Source organism: Lonchura striata, chromosome 1A (assembly GCF_050655825.1).
Source record: "Lonchura striata isolate lonStrDom1 chromosome 1A, ASM5065582v1, whole genome shotgun sequence".
NCBI lineage: Eukaryota > Metazoa > Chordata > Aves > Passeriformes > Estrildidae > Lonchura > Lonchura striata.
Genome location: NC_140741.1, coordinates 64,733,682 through 64,756,523, shown reverse-complemented (window position 1 = coordinate 64,756,523; position 22,842 = coordinate 64,733,682). Strand labels below are relative to the sequence as shown.

Here is a 22,842-nt window from a genome sequence, read left to right as displayed (position 1 = left end):
CAAGTGGGCCAATCAGACTGGGCTTCAACCCTGTATGCTGCTCCTGTATGTTTCTGTTTGGTTTGGGTTGTATCCTTTTTAGTGGAATCAAAGTGTCTATAGTGCAGACAGGACTGGAGGTCTGTTGTGCTGGCTGTGGCTTTGCTGAGTTTCTTTCTGCTGTCTTGCATCCAAACCTGTAAAGTCCCTAAGTCAGGCAGAGATCAGAACTAGGTTTGTGTATAAGTTGCTTTTTAACAAGTGGGAGAGAGGGAGTATCAACTTGCCAGAACTAGTGAGAGTTTTCTTCAGCTATGCTTGGATTTTATGAGCAACTCTACAAAATACCCATGTTGTCTATTCTGAAAAAGATCACATCAATTAAATGCATTTCCAACTTTTTCCTGAAGAGGAGTACTAGGAAAAAGGAGGGAGGACTAGTAAGAACATCCCACTCACCCCCTTAAAGGTTTGCTTCGTAAAGGGAAACGCTTTCTTTTCTAATCCTAACTTTAGCATCCAGATCATATCTGTACATTCCTAACCAAATATATTATTTGTTCATTGAAATCAAGGAGATAAACTTGATTATTCACAACATGTACAAATAAACTGTGGTTGGCTACGTTAGCAAGCACCTAACAAAGCAAACACCTTTTATTGTCCTAACACTGAAGATCTCCTAGGCTCTTTAATCTAGCAGTAACAAGTAAATCAGAGTGATGTAAGCCATAGACCAATAATGTGAATAACAGATACTTAAACAATAACATGAACAATAAAACAAATTTAAAAACCCACAACCAACCACCAAAAAAAAAAAAACCACCAAAAAACCCATAAACCAAGCCTGGTAGTGCTTACACTTCTAAATACAATATTTGCATAAATTAAGACAAATACTCACTCTGTTCATTATCATACCACTGATTTCAAGCACAGACATATCTGCTTTCTTGCAGTCATTACCCTCCCATACAATTGCACTTATTTTTTCTAGTCCTGGATTCAAACTGTGGATCCAAGGCAAATGACTCTGGGAAAGGCAAAGAATATCTTCCATCAGAAATAAGAATCTATTTTCATGTCAATATGCCTTTGTCAGCAATATACTAATAAACCCCCTCCCAAAAACACCCCAAAAATGAAACAAAAAAGCAACAACAAAAAAAAAACACACAAAAAAACCAAAAACCCCAAACAAACAAAAAAAACTACCCCAAAACACTTTAGAGTGACACAAATATTCCTATACAGCATTTATTTCTACAATATATTAACCTCATTCCTCAAAATCTTCCCCTTTTTTCAAAGAAATAGCTGTGACAACAGAAGTCTCTCCTTCTCTATACTACATTTTCTAATAGGGATGAGTTAATGGGATTTAGGATTTATTGGCTTCTTTTTCAGTCAAACATATCAAAGAAGAGAGAAATGTGAAAACAAAGTTCTACTTGTAAGTAATTTTTAAATCTGACACATTTAATGAAGTTATTTTATTTATTTACCCCTAACATTCTGAAAAGCACTCTTCTCAGGTTAAGCCTAAGGGAAGCAGTTTTTTTTCATTTTCTCTTAATGGCTTCAAAATCCTTCTTATGTATAAAGACCCCCCTGTGCACACTGTATCTGCCCAGACTCAGAGAGCAGTAGGTGTCTAATCAATACAGGCAGCTCCTAGAGCCAAGCAACCCCAGGTTAATCTTCTGAATGCACTTAGGGCTCAGGGACCTTTCTTTCAAACCACAGAGCCAAATGAGCACTAAGGGATATAGAAAAAATGTTGAGGTGACAAGTACTGCTGTGGCCATTTCTTGGTTTTCCTCAGCCCTGTTTCCCTCCTCTCCCATTCAGGAGATTAAAACAGCTTTCAGCTTTAGCCACCTGGCACGATGTGCATCACACAGCTGGAAGTGCTGGTGCTGGCAGGGACAAGGGCATGCTATTATTTCTAGGTATTACTTATCATTGATTGCAAGGAAAGCTTTCTTTTTATTTTATTGCTTGCTTTGTAAGTATTGATCTGAAATATTTCTAATCTGCTGAGTACTCAGTTATCTCCCTTATTTCCACTGGGTGAAGAAAAAATTATTTATAATATTAAAAGAATGTAAATATTGCAGGTTTTTCTTAGCCACAGTTTTCCGAGCTCTCCCTCTAGAGGGAGTATCAACACCAGAAGCTGAAACTCAAAAATTTACAATCTACAATAAAATAGAAAAATTTTCAACTGGTCAAATCAATATAAATCCTTTAGTCAATATATAGACTGTAATTCAACTCATTACTCAAAGGTTTAGTGTTTTATGGAATGCAAGCAGGAAGAACTAAAAATAAAAAAAGAAAACACTGCATGAAATAATCAAAATTGTTATTATAAGCTTTAAGGTAAAAAAAAAATAAAATAGAATTTAGACCTACATAATACAGCCATGATATCATATATATATACACATATACATATAGCATATGTTATCCTTCTGTTTGCTTTTCTTATATATACATTTCCAAACAAGCAAACAGAAAGGTGTCTGGTAAGTGCTTATGAGAAGTAATTCCACTAGATAAAAACAAAAATGGGGGAAAACACACCAAAACCAAAACAATATAAAATTAAACAAAACAAATAAACACAAAAAAGAACAAAACCCAAATCAGAAAAATAAACAACCAAACAGAACCACCTATCACAGAGGAAACTTAAATCAATCAGTACTTGCCCTAAATTAGTATTAAGATTCAAACACTATTCTATAGGCTATTTTGATATATTGCCATACCATCTTCTTTTGAAAAATTAATAACTGAGTAGCAGAAATCAAGTTTTACTTGTTTAAAGTCTATCAAATCACTTTGGCTTTGTTACTTCCACCTAATATAGGTCTTTCTCCCAGGCTTTCTGTGATGTACGATAGGTAACACTGACCTTGTGTGTAGTGTAAAAAGCCAGAATTGGTGGGTACCAACCTGATGAAATGGGTCATCTCTGAATTCTTTCTTCACACAAGGGTTCACTTGAGGGCTTTCCACGTCTGTCTCGCTGGTACAGGACGAGTGGCACTCAGCACAGTGTAAGAGGTCCTCCCACAGCACATCTTCTGTTTCTGACTCTGGCCTCGCACTCTCCGAGTCCTGTCTGGAGCTTGAGCACCGGGAACTGCAGCTGGTACCTGATTTAGGTGTATCCTGAAAGCCAAACATCCACTGGCATTAATGCTGCTGTTTCATTCTATATCATTTCCTGTCAGAGATGTTTTAAAGTTCAGATCAGTGCATCTGTGTTCATCTGGATTTTTAGGTTCTAATCCATTATCCTTGTCATCAGAAAGGTTTTTATGTTTATTGCAAATGTGTTTAAGAGGTTGCACATTTCAAGATACTGTACCAAAATGGCCTCTGCTTTTTAGGGTGGGGGTCACAATAAGGAAGAACCTAATCATACTCATTATTAAAAGGAAATAACTACTTCACAGACTTTTAGAGCTCACTAGTTTAGAATTTAATAGCAATTATCAAGCCACAGACTCCAGCTATATCTCCAACTTCTGAGGAACTGACCCTCAAAGTCCCCTAAAGTCACATTGTTACTACTAACACACCTTCTCAAAGACAGAGCAAGCTTGTTTGAAGACAGTAATGCATCAAATATAGAAAGGGGGGGAAAAAAAGCAAGGGTACATATAGCTGATGCCAGGTTTATGTGTAATCTGCACTGTTAGACCTAAGCATTTAATTATTTTAAACAAACTGCACTTGACAAACAAGTATGCCTTTGTAAACTCAAGTTTTACCAAGCTCTTAGATAAAGAAAGAAAAATCCTAAATTTGGGATATTGAAATCTCCCAAGGCATACACATCAAACAACCTATGTTGTCTTCAGAACAATAATGTAGAGTCTAAATTATTTTATACAATAAACAGAATCCATTTCCAGCAAGACAGGGGTGTGGTATTAAAGCAGTATCAGTCTACTCACTGCCATCCTCTGGCAATTTCCATTCCCTCTTAATACCAAGTTTATTTCTACTAATTCCTCTTGAGAACACACAATATTTTACACTGAAAGAAAATTAAGCACTGTTCAGCAGACATACTATCTTAGTCCACAGTCCATTAGTACCTGAAGAAATGTTCTTCATGCTTTCTGAAAACCATGCTTAATGTATTTTACACAAACCATTTTCTAAAGAAATGTTTAGAAAAAAATTGGTCTGAACTCTTTCTGCACCTCTTACAAAGAGAGGGATAACATCAATGCAGAAAGAGTCGGAAGTATTTTTTTAAGCAAAAAAGAAGATATTTATAGAAGGCAGTCACTACTGGGTACCACCGAGGCTCAAAGTTAATGAAGTAAGAACATGAAAAATAGTTTGCTCAAATAACAATTAAGTAGACACATAAACCTGAAGATAAAAGAAAATGCAGGACAAAATTTGAGAGTATATCCACTGATTTCACTAATTTTTGTTTTTGTAATACAAAGAAAGCTTTCACTGATTTGAAAACTATTGTTTCCATTTCTTTGTAATGGTGTGGGGGAGGCGAGTTGGGAGCAGAAAGAAAAGCTTCCTCTTTCGTTGCATCAGTTGATCAGTGAATGGGGAATAAGTGTAAAACAGTACTGCCACAGCTAAACAGGGATTACATTTTGTCTCTAGTTTCTGAAGGTATCTACAAAGCTTTCCCTAGCTTTGAAGCACTCTACGCTAGAGGAAAATATATCTAAGATGAAAAACAAAAGAAATCAACTGTAATGGTGCCTTTCTGCTTCCTCCTGTGAAGCACTACGCCTGCACAAGCACACAGTGAAGGGACATCTGTGACATGAAACAAACAGTGCTATTATCTCAAACCACACATGCAAAAGGCATTAAAAGCTGAGATCAATTAACATTCTGGATCTCTCTAGCCAAAGTCTGTGAGAAATGTGTTAAAGAATAGCTTATTTAATAATGGTTTTTTTATCCAAAGCATCAACTTCAAGACTTTGCAGTTGTGATCAGAGTAAGCAGTACCTGAACCTTTCCAATACACATTTCCTATATCAGGTAGAGAGTTTACTTATGACCTATCAAGCCCATCTGTCAGTGGACTTTTGTCAGTGCTGATTTTACTCTTTGCTTTCTTTGTTCAGCCTTAGAGAAAAAAAAGCAATACAGCCTTTAAAAAGTGTTACACATCTGTTAAGATCCATATATTAGCAAAACAGCATAATTTTTAAAAATAATGAATAAATAAACAAAACCACAATAAGATATCCCATTCTCTTTCAATGTCTGAATTAAGAATTCTGCTCACAAGGAATCTGTGAAATCCCCTATTATAAGCTATTAATGTCATCATGTCTCTTAAAATTTTAGTATTTTTTCTACATTGAAAATTTTGTTAAAATTTCACTACAAGATTTAATATAATTGTTTAAATGAATACGAGGAAATGAAAACTCAGAGTCAATCCGACTTTTCCACAAGAAAGCAAGTGAATCCAAAATACTAAATGGAGAGAAACAGGAGCAGTACCATACTGAAAATCTGCATATTCTCAATTACTACTGTTTCTGTAACAAAGCAAATTTCCAGAGGAGATAACTGGTGTCATGGGACAGCAACGGATACCATAACCTGATGCAAGATCTACCAAACATATTTTAATCTACTTATAGCCAATTGAAAAATAGGATGAAGCTCAAAAAAAACTAGATTACAATCTTTTAATTTCAAAACACTGTCATTAAACAAAAGTAACGAAAAAAATTTCTGTTCCTCACTAGCATGACTTCCAATTTACAAACTCCTAAAAAACAATATAGAAAAAAAAAAACCATTTGTGGAAATGTCATCGTTGAACTCCAGCCAGCAACCAAGTACATGCAAGCTGCTTGCTCAATATACCTTACTCAATAAGAAGTCAAGTTGTTTTAAGAATTTACAGGCAAGAAGCAATAGAAATGAACATACCTCCAGAGGGTAGTGTTTCTTATAATGGTGAGATTTCCTGTTTCGAAGTGTACAGTCGCTAGACGTGCGTTCTACATTGCGGCGTGAAGAATAGCCAGTTTCAGGCCCTTCCTCACTAGAAACTTCATCTGATAAATTTGTCACAGTCCTGTGAGTATCCTAGTGCAAGAAGAACAGTATTAGTAAGACACGGAGTCTTATTCTCAACTAGTGAAATTAAATTTCTTTCTACAGCTTTGGTATCTATGCTCAGTTAGACCAGATATTATTGCATTTTCAAGACTCAGAATTGGCAGAACAAGAATTCTGGAATAGAAATTGTAACATCAAAAATATTTTTTCAAAGGAGGGCCTAGTTCACATTAGCCTCAAGAAAGATTATGATGCTCTTATTTTAAAAGTGATTTTTCATAAACTGAACATGCCAAGATGGGCTTAGAGAAAATGTATCCAAATCTGAAAAGAGAACAAACCTAAACAAAAAATCCAAACCAACTAACCAATCAAAAGTAACAGTATAACACTGAATTATCAATGTATTCAGTGCAAAGTTAACATTTACCACCTCTTACAAGGATGAAGCACTTAGAGGATTTATGTTGAATACTGAGGTCACTAATGTGTGTTACTTTGTATACAGGATATCCAGGAGACAATAAGACCCAGACAAAAAGTTCTGATTTCTTCCATGATCACTTCCTGTGATTCTGTAAAGATTTTATTATTTCATCTCATTCTTACTCCTCACCATAGAGTCCTGCCTATTTCACTTGGAGGAAAATCCTGATTTCCTCATCTTTCACATAATCAATTAAAAAAAAAAAAAAGGAAAAGGAAGACAATTCACAGGCAAAGAAATGTTCAGAATGACCTTAAAATTACATGTTGTCAGTAACCCAAAATCTGGTCCATTTTATCACAGAGACAGACCATAGATACCCAGACTCTCAGAGAAGGTATAGAATGCTTAACTGGTCAGGAAATACCCAGAGATAAAAGACAGCACACAAACTTGTCCATTGAAATAAGGAATACCAAAGAATGTTTAAACACCACTAAGGTTCCTCCTACAAAAAGGAAAGGCCAGGAACATGATGAAGTAAGACAACATACCGTAATTTTTGGCTCCAGGACCCTAAGCCTAATTTAATTTTTAAAATATTTTTAAGGATAAAGTAGATAAAAATGCATCAAAGGCATCATAAAAAGCAACAAAACACACTTACTTTGTGGTGACTGTGGTTGCTCAAGGCATCCCTCACTGTGGAAGGGCTCCACCCTGTCTCTTCTGGCCTAATCACTTCACACCGCCGTTCATGGCCCTGCACACATTCTTCACTGCCTTTACCTGGCTTTTTCCCATCGAGGGACACATAGCCATTATCAGTTTCAGTGGATTTATCTATTGAGGTTTTTGCTTTCTTAGATCTATATTTAAAACAAATACATATATTAAATTAATTATTCTCTTAATTATTTCGCAGTCTAAATCCTGCTTATTCCTATCAAGCATGTTTTAGCTTTAGTAAGATGTCCACCCACTAACAGTATTAACATTTGATTTTGATGCCATATTTGTAATTATTTCATCTTCTAAATAATACCCATTATCCTCCAATAAAACTATTATAAAATAGACTGCAGCATGTGAAAGACATATATATCACTAGCTACTGAAAGAAGATAAAAGGAAATCTGTTTTTTTAAAAATAAAACTTCACAGCAGCTTCGGTAATTGAAGAACTACAAGCCTCAACAGTGAAAGAAAAATCCTCTATTCAATCTTAACAAATAGGAGAGGTATGCCAGAAGTTGCTTTAATAATTATTAATTCAAAGCAAGCATGCAATTTCCTGAAGCTGCAAACAAGCATGCTGTTCAGTACTCTGTACACTAATATTTGGTGCTGCTTTGAATATACTCTGCTTACTGACAACCCTACTAAAGAGAAGGGGATCTACTCTTTTCTTCATTATCCAGTAACACCCAGGCAAAACTTTTAGTATCTCTTTCAAAAATACCAATTAAGCTCTTTTTTAAAGGACAAAACCTCAAGGATTTTAAAGAACAAATCTCTCACTCAGTAGTCTCCCATAACATCCTCTAGAATCAAGGCCCTTTCCTAGACAATAATTGCATCAGCAAGACTACCTCATCCAAGAAGAAGGCTCTCTCAAAGCAAACATTTGGATGATTATACTCCCAAACTAGAAAGTGCAGTGGATGAAGGAATGAAGAGGAAGAGGAACTTGCTACCTTACTGACAGGGACTTTTAGTCATCTCTTAAACTTGTCTATTGTCAAAGTAAATTAAATTTTAGTTTTTAAGTTCTCAGAATGCTTGGTGGAAAAAGGGTGGGAGAGAAAAAAAAGAGGAAACTGTTATAAATAATGCTTCTGAAATTTTTGATTTTTATTACAAATAGAGCACTGGGCATAGGTCAGGGAACTATCAAGAATCTGTTGATTGATCTGGTGCTCCTGTGAGGGAATATGCACTGCCTTTCTCTTTAAGGACTGAGGTATTCTCTGAGGGCTTGGATTACACAGCAGAAGATTAAATTCCTCTTTAATATGTACATCAAACAAATTGGGAGAATTTGGAGAGTTGCCTCACATTCCTTCCAAGATAAGGTATCCCACACATAAAGGGGAGTCCTGAAAACAAAAAGCTAGGGACAGCTGGATAAAATATAAAAAAAAAAAATCCAAAAAGGACCAATCCAGCTCACAAAATAAAGGGACGCAGAAAAAATGGAATAAAGGAATGCAGACAAAATGATCAAGAGAAGAGACAATGTTACTAAAGTGTTTAATCCTCCTTTCCCATCTTTAACTTAATTTTGTCACCCTAACCAGGAAAAAGGTTAACATTGATATTCCTTTTAAAGCAAAGGGACTGCCTTTCAGTGGCAACTCATTGCAAAATAATAAGGTCAGTTGTGAGTACTGAGGAAGTAGCATTAAAATTAAATTATCTGCAATAAGGAGGAATCCAGATATGCTAATCTGTAATTCAAGAAATATTCCTCCAACACTTCTTGAAAATTTATTTCAGACAGTGCAGAAGTAAATGCAATTATCATCACACACACACATCCAGTCAGAAACACCTCCTCCACAAGCTACTAAACTGTACAAGCAGATTAATTTGAAGGCAACTCTTCCAAATTTGATTTGAGACGTTTATATACATCTTATACAAAATTTTAAAGCTAGAAGAAGTAGCCTCAAACAATTGAATAGGAACAGATAAGAGAAAGAAGGAACACAACCATGTATGCACAACTTTTTCAGATAGGATTTCACTGCTCAAGCAATGTTTGAGTGCTAAAATCGCAAGACCGAAGTTACTGGTCTGGTATCAGCTAAGGCTCATTCTAAATATCAGGGAGCTTGACTGAAATCTTTATTTGCTTCTAACAGAGAAACCAAAGTTATTTTTTATTTTGTAAGACTCCCTCAATTTAAGTGTAGGTCTCAAGCCAGAAAAGCATACATTTGGGCTTAAAGTTAGGCTTTTGTGCACATATTTAAAAGAAAAACGGAACAAAAAACTCCACAGTAACAAACACAAATAATATATCCCTAGCTGACAAAAATGTACGGTTTTCTAGAATTACTATATATACATACATTCTTAATCAACTGTATTTTCTAAATTGCCCCTATTCTGGATTAAAGCTTAGAATTATAATTTTTAAGTCAGAGTGAGTTCTGCCAATGGAAGGGATATTTATTTAATACACAGTTCCAGTTTACCAATGATCTGAGCACAGGCAAATGGTGTAGGCACACAGAGTCCTGCCCTAACACAGAGAATGTAACTTCTGAGGTTAATTTGAAAGCATGTATTTATGACCTATACTTAAAATTCTTCAAAACAGTATGTCAAAGATTTGTGTAAGTGAAAAACTGCTGAAAATAAGTACCAATCAGACATTCTATATGAGACATTCTAATGTGCTTATCTAAAGAGCTTCCAAGTATGTCTTAAGAAATAGGACAAGTGTAGCTGTGAGGCCTCCTTGTACTGAGTTTTCATATAATTTTCTTTAAGTAATATCACCAAGTAGTCAATGTACTCCACACTGTACTCTTGCTTCCTCATTCCCAGGCCCACTCCCATTGTGCTGACAAAACTGTTTGTATTATTATGAAAAAAATTACATGAAGAAACTGGACTGCATGTTCCCCTGGGAAAAAAAAAAAAAAAAAAAAAGGGTGTTTTTCTGAACAAGTTTGTATGGCTCTAGACATAAAAGCAACTGTGCCTCTGCAACTGAAGGGGTTAACAAAGGACTAAGGCCTGTTTACAGCCCTCTCAGTCACTCCCTGTTCTTTTTCCTTTGAAGATATTGTATATATTAAGTAGTCATCATGGAGGCTTAACATCTATATATATACACACACTACCTCTCATTAAATGGTTTAAACAAGTCTTTAGGATAAGTTCCACATAGCCTTCTCAACTGAAAATACTCTGAACAAAACAGCAGGAAAGGCAAGAAAAAAAAAAAACTTCCAACACTCTTCTTACTGCAGAACAGTATCGTCAATGTAAAAAGTTTATAAGATTACACTTGAAGCATACCAGAGACTAATGCCCACAGACCCAAAGAACAGCCCTGGTGCCTATCACTGTGACCTACAGTTTATCAGAGAGAGCTTAACCCATACAGGAGAAAGTCAAATGAACTCTCCTCTTACAACATTTTCAAAACTTGTCCAAGTTTTAAGTAGATACTCCAGAAGGTAACATAAATTTTACCAGTGGTTAAGAGCACAGATCACAGGTATGACAGACATGTTAGTGTTGCTGTATCTACAATGCAGCATGCACACAAAACATCAATGTAATAATTTGCATTATCCCTTTTCTCAATTTCATACTATTTACTGAGTATATTTTCACTTATTGATAAATGTTGATACATAGAACTCAAAATGCTGCATGCATAGCATGTCTTGCACTTACAGCTATAGAATGGGTTTTTGAAAAACTTTTTTTAATAGCCTGATCAGTGTTTGAATCCTGAACAAAAACTGTGTCATTTGATGACAGTGACAGAGTTGAATAAGCTTTCTCTTGGAGTAACAAGGAGGTAATGTAATAAAGTAAAATTAAACAGTTGAACTTTTTTCATTGGATTAAAACTGAGAAACTAAGTTGTTTTGTTTTTTTTTCCTGATAGCCTACATGGTCAACAAAATATAATTAACTAAAAGTTAATTCTGTACTCTGCTCTCATGAGATCCCACCTGGAGAACCATGATAAGCTCTGGGGCCCCCAGTATGAGAAGGACATTGCACTGTGGGAACAAGTCCAAAGGAGGGACAAGATGATCAGAGGGCTGGAGCACCTCTCCTGTGAAGACAGCTGAACTGGGGCTGTTCAGCCTGGCAAAGAGGCTCCAGGGAGAACCTTTGTGCACCTTCCAGAGCTGGAGAGGGGCTTTTTACAAGAGCATGTAGTGACAGGACAAGGGGCACTGGTTTAGAATGGAAAAAAAGATAGGTTTAGTTTTCAGAATTAGAAAGAAATTATTAAGTGAGGGGCTGATGAGTGCAGAACAGGCTGCCCAGAGAAACTGCAGCTGGCCCATCCCTGGAGAGTTCAAGGCCACGCTGGATGGGGCTCTGCACAATGTGGTCTAGTGGAAGTTGCCCCCCGCCTATGCCAAGAGGGGAGAACTAAATGATGTTTCAGTCCTTTCCAACCTAAATTATACTATGACAATTCAACATTTTTTCAAAATTATTGCATCAGCATTTGCAAAAGTCAAGAAACAAAACATTAGTCCATTTTCACTTAGGTGAGTTTGCTATTAGCAAAAACTAGATCAATAGAAGTTTAATCATTACATCAATATTTACTTATTAGAAAAGGGATAGTGCATCTCTAACACATAATAGCCTTGAATAAATACAAACCCTGATAAAAAGAAAGCAGCATGCCAGATATCTCTGAAGACAGCGCCAATACAGCAAGAGGTGCTTGTACCGTAGCTCTGCACTGTTCCCTCTTGTGTGTTATCTGTGGTACTAGAGCCATCTCCTTCCCTATGTACTTCCAAATGTGCTGCTTTCCTTAATTTCCTTTGTCAGAAGAGATTAAAATGGGAAGGTAGTTTTGTGAGTGCAATCTGCTAGTTCTATAACGTGTTCAGCAGTTTAAGCATGCAAAAACAAGCAAGATTTCAAAGTATTTTGCTAAAGCTTTGTCATATCAATTTCATAAACTCCATTTAATTTAAAAAAATTATACATTAATTACTATATACTTAAACACAAAACATATTTCATCATCAGAAGCTTAGACCTACAAAAGTGTTTCCCATTTTAATGGGACAATTCACTGTAGCAAATCACAAGTCAGTGGAGTGCTTGGAAGACTTAAATTCTATATTTCCAAGATCATTTCTTTTCACATATACTTTCCACAGATTATTAGACAGATTTATAAAACCACGTTTGAAGTAATATAAACTCTGTCACTCCACCACTATGCAGATAACTGTTTTGAGACAAAATGTCAGATTTAATGCATTAAAATTCAAATAAAACTATGCCTAAGTTAGTTAATGCATAAAAGTTAAAGAGCATCAATTAAGCACCATTTTTAAGTTCCAAATAAAAACACAGAACCGATTTCTCATCTCTAGCAACACACACTGTAAACCCCTACATTTTTTTTCATGCACATTCTCTACAGTAGTTTAACAATCATAAATTATAAAGTACTTTAACACAGACTATACCTTCTTCTTTTACCCCCTGTGCTGGGAGGTGGCTTAGGAGTTCGTGTTGAAACAATCTGACAGTGCACAGTCCCAAGCAGCAACATGAGCCATATTGGCCCAATGACTTCAGTCAGAGGTATATTATGTGGGCTCTGGGCTGTATAGAATAGCACTACAGCAGCAACTGGAAAAGAAGGGAAATGAAGTTGATGTTTAATGTCTGAAATGGCCAACTCATATGGCTTCTGTCAAAAACAAACCAGTCAGATGCAGACCTTTACCTGCGTTTTAAGCCAACTCATGTAATTATGAGAGAACAAAATTATTATTTTGCTGAAAAACAGCAGCAATTAGGGTCTAAACAGTTGACTACTGTCTTAGCACCCATCTTTTCTTTCATACTTGTGATATTACAGGCATTGCCCAAAAAAAGGTGGCTGAATAAAATAAGCAGGGGAAAAACATTTGGAAAGCTGTATCTGTCATGGAACAACTTCAACTATGGTGAAACATCAGTAGGAGACAAAACCAAAAAGTAAATATCATCCTTAAAGCAACTCAAATAATTTTAATTCTGTATCATGTGTTATGACAAAGCACAATCCAGTGAGTTTGGTGAGACTTGAGACTAGAAACTCCTTACACAGCAGAATGCATTTTAAACTCCATGTCCCAGCCAAGGGACAAAATTGCCCATATGGAAGGGCTCCCATGCATAAGTACAACCCTATAAATGCTCTATATATACTTGTGTGCATATTTTTTAGCAGTAGGAAAGATCAAAAGACAAACAATGTAAACTGTGGGGTAATCCAGCTGAAGTGACCAGGGCTCCATCTAGAACTTGTGGTTGGAAAAAGGACCAGCTTCCAATTCCATGGTTAACTGTTTGTTTTATAACCCTATAACTACTTTCCATATACTGCCAACAACCAGGCTCCTGCTCCCAGAGTCCAAACACTCAGAAATATCTTTACAGCCTCCAGGTCAACCTGAACACATCCACCAGGCATGAAGCAGGGGGAAAAGGTAACCCCTCTCCTCTCTGCTTGCTCTATGTCCTTGTTGCTCTGGCTTGATGAGCTGGGCTGTATAACTCAGCTGAGAGAAGTTACCAAGAAAAAAAAAAAAAAACAAACCCAAAAACCAGAAATACCCACAGAAACTCCAAGAAACAATTCAGAAGCAGAACTGGGAAATAATTCTCTGTGCCTAACATCTGCACATCCCACGAGAACTTGGTTTTGTTTGTGTACTGAGAAGTGAAAACTCACATAATTTAGACCTATTTCTAGCACAAAAAATACAAGTTCAACAGCTGTCACCAGTTCTCTACTGAAACTGACTGCAAAAATGCAGCCACATACAAAGCTATGTGCCACATTCAAGCATCTAAATAAATCCCATGAAGCAACACCAAACAGAGCAGAGATCTGGATGTGATGTTCTCTACTAAGAGGTTTGATGCATTTTTCATTAACTAATCTTTAGCAAGGTAACCAGTATTAGAAACATGATGAACATACAAAACAATGGAATTATTTCTGATTGTGGAAAAACTATTTCTAATTTCTCCTCTGTCTTTTTCCTAAATTAAAGCACAAAACTTTTGCATGGGAGTATCCCTTATTACTACAAGTGAACTACATTTTTGCTGTATAAGGGTTCTCAAAGACCACATGCATCAATGAGAAATCCAACTTATTAAAAATCAATAAAATAGGTACAGATAGGAAAAGATAATGTTATCTCTTTCTAAATGAGCTTATCTAAGTTCCTCACACACACAATTAGCTTCATGAGGTATAAAACGTAAAGAAGGAGCTGATTTTGGCTCCTATCATACAATTTGGATAAACACGTACCTCCATGTGAAATGTTTTGTAGGAGTAGATGTACACAAAATAACTTTAAAATTCTCTACTGCTGCTTAAAAAACTTTAAGTAAAGCAGAGATGTCTAGAAGAAATCATTTTGCAGAGGAGAAAAATCAGCAGATTGCACATTCCTACCACGACAGATTTAGAAAAATACTATCAATCAGATATTTTTTAAGTATGATAGGAGGGAAATCCAAGAATTTATTTCTGCATAGTGTGACAATATCTTCTAGTTCAGATTATCCAAGATTTGCTCCTACTGACAGCTAGGCAGAATTGGCTGGAACAGGATTTTTAACAGAGCTTTTAATTATTTTTTTCTGTATTTATAGTATTTCCACTTCCATTTTTCTAAAACACAGTGACTTATTTTGTAAAACAGACACAAATGAAATAATATCACACTGAACAAAAAGCTGCCTCAGAGAAAGCAACATTACCTTTCAAAGGCCAACAAGCATTTCTTTTTAAAGCATTTAAACTTTGGAAATATTTTTAATACCAAATTTAAAAATATATACATATATATTTATATATCTCACCACCAAAACAAAAAAAACACTACATCACTATTAAAGTTTGTTGTTTTATACTTAAGAAATGTACAATAAATAATTCTGTACTTCATTTTCTCCTTAGAATATAAAAAGGTTTTAAGTTAAAAATGAGGTATTACTATATACTAGATAGACAAGGAAGCAGAAGAAAAAGGTTTTACTTCTATCTTAAGTCACTGGCCTGTTCTGTGACCTTGAGTATAAAATACTTCTCTGTAGTTCTCTTATCAAACATTGTGCTAATCACTTTACACTAAAGGAAACCAAGGCAAATAAAACTTAAAAGTTTAAATTTACAGCCAAGGAAAAGTTTTTTGCTGTAGATTTACATAAATGCTAGCAAGTACCCTTGTAAAGAGAATCAATATTAAAGTAATAATTCCAAGCAATGAAATTTATAAATCTATAGAAAAAAACTTCAGGTAAATTATTTAATTATGAACACATAAATGAAATATAGTCAGGCCATTTTAAAGCAATGTCAGTGAAAATCTGTCATGATGACAGAATGTCCAAACTACAATATTGAGGTTCTGGGCAGAAATATGGCCACTGGAATTTGAGGTGCTTTATTTTTAAGCTTCCATCATGGATTCTCCACATTTTGGTGTTGCCTTACCAACCCTGTAAAAAAATTAATAACTAAGCAGACTTTCTGAGTAAAATAAAAGCAAAACTTCTATATAAGTGCTTAGGGGGGTTGTTTTGAATAGTTCCCAATAAGTAAATATGTCCATTTAATTTCACTTACATATTTAAGTCTTTTAATTTATTTCAAGAACTGTAAGAAAGTCTGTAGCTAATTCTGCATAGTTTTAATATCAAGTATTTCAAATAGTTGGATTATAGTGCAATATGGAATACTATTTATTATTTCCTGCTATTTGTTAACTCACAACCACAGAAATACTTTGTCACATTAAAAATCCACGTGGATTAGGGAAATGATGCATTCCATCCACATCTTAGTAAACCAGAGACCCTAAGAAATCTGACAGGAAAAAGGGCTGTAAGAAATCTCTGTAATTAATGTCCTAAAAACTTGCTTGCATTCAAAATCTGCATTGTCTCACTATTTTTCTACTTGTAGGGTCTTACAAACATGCCACAAATTAAGTATGAGTATATTTTCTTTTAAATAAATTTACAAATAGGAACATAAAATTACTGCAATGGTGTTTCTCAGAATAAGACACCCATGAACATGGTAACAACCCAACCACAACTTATGTACTTTACTACCTATATTACTATAAACAGGATTAAAATTATTAACACTATGAGATCTCTTACCATACCACAGACAAATTAGGAATCTATCTCAGAATTGGGGATAAGAAAAACTTTAGATAGAAGGCCACATGAGTGTTTGTCAGTACTGCAGGTCTTGGGGCACTGGTATGGTGAGATTAATTTAATATCTGCTAATAACATCACACAAGAGGTACTGCCTTTTTTTTTAAACTCCATATATTGTTCTAATTAAAAATTCCAAATGATACAATGATTCACAACTGAGACGACAGATGGTGAATTTGAAAAAGTAATACTGAATGTTAATAGGATTTCAGTGGAAAATTCATTAGTCATTTAGCTTCTCATGGTACTTATATTGCTCCCAACTTTCATTAACCTTCTGTTCCGTATCTGTTGTATAAACTTCTGAAACACTTATTCTTTTGGTGACTTTTATACTGATAGATACTGACTCACTCCATTACATTCTTCCCTTTCTGATTTTCCTCTTATGTATCACATATAATTAAGGGACTCACAAAGTCAGATTGCTAGAACTCAATACCAAATATCTCAAAAGCTGTGAACTGACTTCTGTTTGTTAACAGTTGTCCTGAAGTGAATTAATAGTCCTGAAAACTTGGATTGCATTCAGATGTGATGCCAAATGCTGAAGAAAACCTGTGAAGAGACTGCTACATTTTGCATTATGCATCCTTTATATATGTAAAAGAAATGTTAAACAAGAGATGCTTGGGACTATGTTATTCCAATATTTTCTGAAAACACTGTAAAAGACCTTAACAACATGAAGTGAACCAAGCAGCACACTGCAGCTTCCATATGGTTAAAATAAGGCATTCAGTTGAAGCTGATGCTGTAATGCAACTCTACCTTGGAGAAGGTAAAGAACAAGCAGCCAGAAAAAAATGACCCTTGATGTCACTTGCAGCCACCACCTGTAGAAGAACGGAAAGAAAACAACTCTCACGATTCCCTTGCGGGTCAAAGATGTCCAAGGACTTTCAGGTTTTGCCTTAGCAAAAGCAGATCCTTTAAAAAAAAAGAAAAAAAATAATACTTTTTTTCATCATTATGGCTAATAGAAACCTCAGTTGTTCAATAGCAGCCTAGTTAAGACAGTGAAATGGTGGAAGTGCAAGATTTATTCAAATTATTGTATTTAATAACTGCTCCTTTAAATAATATCTCCTCAATCCAAATATGGCATAAACTGTTGATGCCCTCTTGACTGCCACTATCAGAAACTTCTACAAATACCTGCATTTCAGAATGTTTGAATAACAAAACATTGCCATGTAAAAATTATTCTAAAATGAATTATTAAAAATTGTTCTGTTTCATACAGGTATCAGAAACTTTATACGAAGCAGTAAGTCTCATGAAAACTCCACATGCCTGTGCAGGCACAGCAGAGTCCTTTCCCAACACAGAAAAGGGATCTAAAATACCAACATCTGTAAATTGCACCAGCCATGTCATTGAGGAAAACTAAATGAGGTTGGGAAGCGCTGAAGTGAATCTGTCCAGCTGAGGACAAGCCCCAGGAGCAGGGAAGCCATCCAAAGAAACGATCTTTGTGTCTCCTTATATACCATTTTTTATCTCTCCCATTCAAATGTCCTTTCTCTCCCATATCTCTCTATGTATTTTTCTTCCCAGCCAGAAAATTGTGTAAAATTTACTTAATGGGGATCTGACTTAAATTATGCAAAATTATTGACTTGAAAGGGTAACTACTGCATGCTACTACACCATCCCCATCTCATTTACAAGCAGCACTGGCAGTAGTGAGCTCTGTGCTGAAAAGTAAAAAACTGCCAGCTCTGAAACTACTTTAATGCCAACTTAGACATCCATGCAGTCATTTGAAGGCTATTGATGTACATCACTGCACTGAAAAGGTCTAACATTGTTTCTTAGTTTCTTGTAAGTTCAAATTTTACTTGATTTTGTTTCTTTCTCTCACATTCCCATTTTAATAAAATTAAACTGTTAGGTGATGTGAGAACAGTGATCTGCACAACCACAGAGCAGATCAAAGATAAAATGGGAGGAAGGAGCCCAAATAATACTTTGCAGGGTCCTTCCAGGGTTCTCCTCAGAGACCCACCACTGGAACTGTCAGAGTCCAGGACATCCCTCTGGCTGCCCTGGCTGTCTTGAGACCCTGGCAGGGGTTTCAGAGACCCTGGTATCAGAAGTCAAAAACATCTGTGGCTTCAATTTTAGCCTGTGGAAAAAGCTGTCAATTTTGTATGAGGAATTACAAGTCACAAGGGTTTCAGTAGTGTGATATTTGAACTAATACAGGGTGGAAAAGTAGAATTTTGGGATTTTTAGAATGGGGTTCAAGAGGGTACAAGATGGAGGACTTTAGGCATGTCCTAGCCTTCTTCTCCTTCATCTTGTCCTCCATGTCTTGGTGTGATGGTGGCACTTTTCTATTGGTTTAAGGTAGAGATTCATAGTCTAACACAGGTGATGGGAATTGGCGAAGAAATTGTAAACACAGACACGTAGTTTTGCATATATAAGGTGGGAGCCACCCAAAGCTCGAGGTCAGAATTCTATGGCCTCCTAGCTAGCCAGAGCAAGAATATTTAGATAAGAAGAAATAAACAACCTTGAAAGCACAATCAGAAGCATTCCAGGCTCTTTCTCTGGCTGTGTTGGGCTAGGGAAGGAAAGATCTTTACGATCTCTTGGGGTCACCCTGACCTACAGAACCCCAAGAGGAAATGGACACGGAACCATCAGCTCAGCTCAGGCCCATTTCCATGAGGCCAGAGCAGGAGAGAAGCAGAAAAGCAGGTGGGAATCCAAACCATGGAATGTGCACCATGACCAGGCCCTGCCCAGGGCTGTCCCAGGAGAGTCATGGCCCCACAGACCATGGTGAGAGGTGAGCCCTCACCATCACTGCTGGGAGCAGCTCTCCAAGTCACCCTCCAGAGGAACAGGGACGCTGCCTGAGGAGTGGGACTCACGGATAAGGAGCTCAGATGGACAGCACTTACAGGGCATTTAGGGAAGAATCCAGGGGTGGGAGAAAGTAAGGGTTTGGGCAATTTAGGAAGGAACAAGTGCTGTGAAATTGAAGGGTAAGGGGATAAAAAGGACTGGTCACACAAACAGCCACTGCCAGAGCACTGTTTGTGTGGCCATGCCACAGGGCTGCTCAGCACAGCCTGGACTGGTTTCAGATTCTGTCAAAGAGAGAAACAGAAAGTTTCTAACCAGGCAGAAGCCTGAGAATCTGTTAGAAAATAATGTAAATAAGGTTTTGTATATCTCTTGTTGTTCACATTGTTTATATTTAAGTTCTATCACTGTGCATCATACAATGTACACCAATGGTGCAGGTTGGTTTCAGGACCAATGGAATTGGCCTAGATGAAGCTCTGTATAAAGAGCAAAACATTTGGAAATAAATCAGAGTTTCACTCTTTCAGCCTTCTGACTCGGAATCTCCTCATTCCCATCCTGCCTCAACAGCATCATGGACTCACTTCTCCCTAAACTCCCTGGACTCTCCTGGGCCAGGGGCCATCTGCTCCGTGTCCAAGGACATGGAGCTGGGACACGGGGCTGAGTGCCAGCACAGGCTGTCAATGCCAGAGCTGGGGAGAACTGTGTGGCCGTGGCGTGGCCATGGTGCTGGCAGCCCCAGCGAGCGTGGCACAGCCACCGAGCCCTGGCAAGGCAGAGCTCCCGTCAGGGAGGCTCCAGGGACAGAGGGGACCAAGCCCCAGGGACAGAGGGGACCAAGCCCCAGGGACAGAGGGGACCAAGCCCCAGGGACAGAGGGGACCAAGCCCCAGGGACAGAGGGGACGAGGAGGCTTCTGGAGGCCAAGGCTGGGTGTGGGATGCAAGACGTTCACCACCTGATTTCCCGCGATGGATGCAGAAGATTGTGCTGGCTGCTGGGCTCATGGATAAAATCAATAAATAATGTTTTCCCTAGCCTTCACGAGGCATAAGGGAAATTACATACAGATAAGAATAAATTAAGACTAAACTTCTCTAAAAGTCTCATATCATCTGACCTTCCGCTGCCATTTTGTTATTTAAAACAGGCAAAAAACAATCAAGGCCTATACATTTTTACCATCCAGAAACTTCAACATAACATTCCCTCCAGACATCAGAAGACTTAAAAAAAGTCTAAATGCATGGCAGTAGGAGACTTTTAAACAAGACAATGCAAAAGTTTTTTTTTTTCTCAAAATCCAAATCTATACAACAAAATTTAAATTCTTAACCTTTCAATTTAATCTTAATATCATTATTTAACAACATTTTCTATCCATCTGCTTTAGGGAAGAATTATGTAGGGCTGGCTGTGCTTTGTTTCATTTGGGGTTAATTTAAACCTACTAATCTACTTTTATTATAAGACAAAGGATGGCAGTTATTTTAATATTGATAAATACAGCTTTTTATAGCTCGGAACCTACCTCTTACAAGATCAACATCTATGAGGTCTGGTTTCACATGTCCTGTTTTCTTTGGTTTGTTTCTCAAACCCTGCAACAGATATATACTATCAAAATACTTTCATGCAGATGACAGACATTACAAAAGACAAAAATATCTATGTGGTCAATAATTCCATTTAACCTATACTGCTACTGAAAATTCAGGCACACATGTCAAATTCATAGATTTAAAGTACTCTAAATTAAGCATTCCAACTAACAATGCACAATGGATGCCTTTTACACACTTTACAATCTATATAAAACCCAACCAATTACTGACCCACCAGGCTATTTTTCAAACAGGCACTGAGCACTCATGGCTTTGCATTATGCAGACAATGTATGCACACACTTGCAAGAATTAGTAATACATGTCTATAGCCTTTCATAATTTTTGCAACAAATTACATTCTTGAATCTCTTTTCTACTTAGATGTCTAACTCAACTTCACAAAACACACTGCAACTCCTTAATTCCAAACCCAGATAGCAAATCACATTGCAATGCAGGAGCTACTAATCAGCAAGCTTGCTCTCAGAAATCCAAATTCTAGGAAAGTATTGAATTTTTCCTCAGTACTGAATATAGATCAGCCAATTAAAAGGAAGGGGAAAATCCCACACAATAGGAATGCTGCAGGAAGAAAAGCAAGCTTATTTTTTCTTTTAGAAGCAGCAGCTTCCATCACAGAAGAATCACACTCGCTGGCAAAGCTTTCAAGCTTGTTTTTAATGCTAAAATGTGATGCTGTACTCTCAAGCCTCAAAGACAGCTGTGAGTTTATTCTGCTCCCCTTAGCTTAGATTCTCGGTCATAACAGATATTAAGGAAATCACAGCATACAATTCATACAGAGTAAAATAAAATATTTCAAAAAATATTTAGAATACCGTGAAATTATTATGAAAGTCATTTAACTGTTCTCATTCAAAAAGCATTTAAATTGGTAAACTGTACATTTCTACCATTGCCATGGTTCATCCATGTGTAAAAACACTACTAAAATGTAAACATTAAGTATAAATGAAAGCATATAAATGAAATTGTCAATGAGAGACAGATCAGTGAAATCTGGTAGTGTTAATCTTCGTAAGAATAATATCAAGCAAAATGTTCAGCTGAATTCAGCTCAAAATATTTCTCACATCTAAATTAAACTGGATTTCTTTTCCATGCAGAAATAAAGATAAAATAAAAAATCAAACTGAAACAATCTAGATATGTAGTCACTACCGAATGTGCCTATTAGAAAAATAAGTTTACTTGAAACAAAAAAAAAAGTAATACACAACTGAAACATAAATAGGACAATGTTCTCTGAGGATGGCAGAGACAACCAGTTGTATCTTAAATGCAAGCACTACAAAGACCTTATAATGCAAGATTTTTAGAGAACTGCTCCTAAAACTGCAGTAATTTTATGTGGAATGAGAAAGGAAGCCCATAATTAGAACTGGAAATTACTGTAATTCTCGAATCAGCTACAGATTCTTGTGAATCTTGCATAAGTGGGCCACTCTATTTCATAAAGAAAGCTGAAGCTTAAAAAGAAAATGCTGAATGATATCACAATTTTCAAATGTATTAGTGCTTATGGACCACAAGATCTCTCTTGAAAGTCTAAATAAAGATGTGCCTCTTGGAAGAAATAATCTCCCAGAAACACATGCTCAATCTTAGGAAAAATTTACCACTGTGGCTTAAATTATGTTTTCATGTTAAAGAAAGAACTGTGAAAAAACTAAGTCAAGAGTACAACTTGATGTGGCCTTCAGAGGAAAAGAAATGGTGACTCATTCTTTAAAAATTCAATTGGTCAAACAGTACTTTGAAGTGAAGTCCATGGACTTCACTGAGTTGGCTCCTGAACTATTTGCCACACACAGTAGAAGCATTCCTCTTATTCAGATGCAATTTCTACACTTCTTAATGCATAAAAAATCTCTAAAATACGTGGAAAAAAGCAATTTCAGACTACAG

The 22,842-nt window shown here is 36.4% G+C and overlaps 1 protein-coding gene across 11 annotated transcripts in view; it reads right to left on the bottom strand.

Moving 5' to 3' along the window:
- The window catches only part of PHTF2 (putative homeodomain transcription factor 2), a 75,723-nt gene that overhangs the window by 24,937 nt on the left and 27,944 nt on the right, over positions 1 to 22,842 (bottom strand). For 8 of the 11 annotated variants that reach the window (XM_085569327.1, XM_085569335.1, XM_085569331.1 and 5 more), the window contains 8 exons: positions 20,838 to 20,907; positions 17,249 to 17,434; positions 12,700 to 12,865; positions 11,873 to 12,037; positions 7,164 to 7,365; positions 5,938 to 6,096; positions 2,947 to 3,165; positions 887 to 1,015 (listed from right to left, as the gene is read on the bottom strand). In XM_085569327.1, the coding sequence (XP_085425453.1) occupies positions 887 to 1,015; positions 2,947 to 3,165; positions 5,938 to 6,096; positions 7,164 to 7,365; positions 11,873 to 12,037; positions 12,700 to 12,865; positions 17,249 to 17,434; positions 20,838 to 20,907 (1,296 nt within the window). The remainder of the gene's footprint in view (positions 1 to 886; positions 1,016 to 2,946; positions 3,166 to 5,937; positions 6,097 to 7,163; positions 7,366 to 11,872; positions 12,038 to 12,699; positions 12,866 to 17,248; positions 17,435 to 20,837; positions 20,908 to 22,842) is intronic. The other 3 variants (XM_077783649.2, XM_085569336.1, XM_085569337.1) reach the window with 2 other exon arrangements.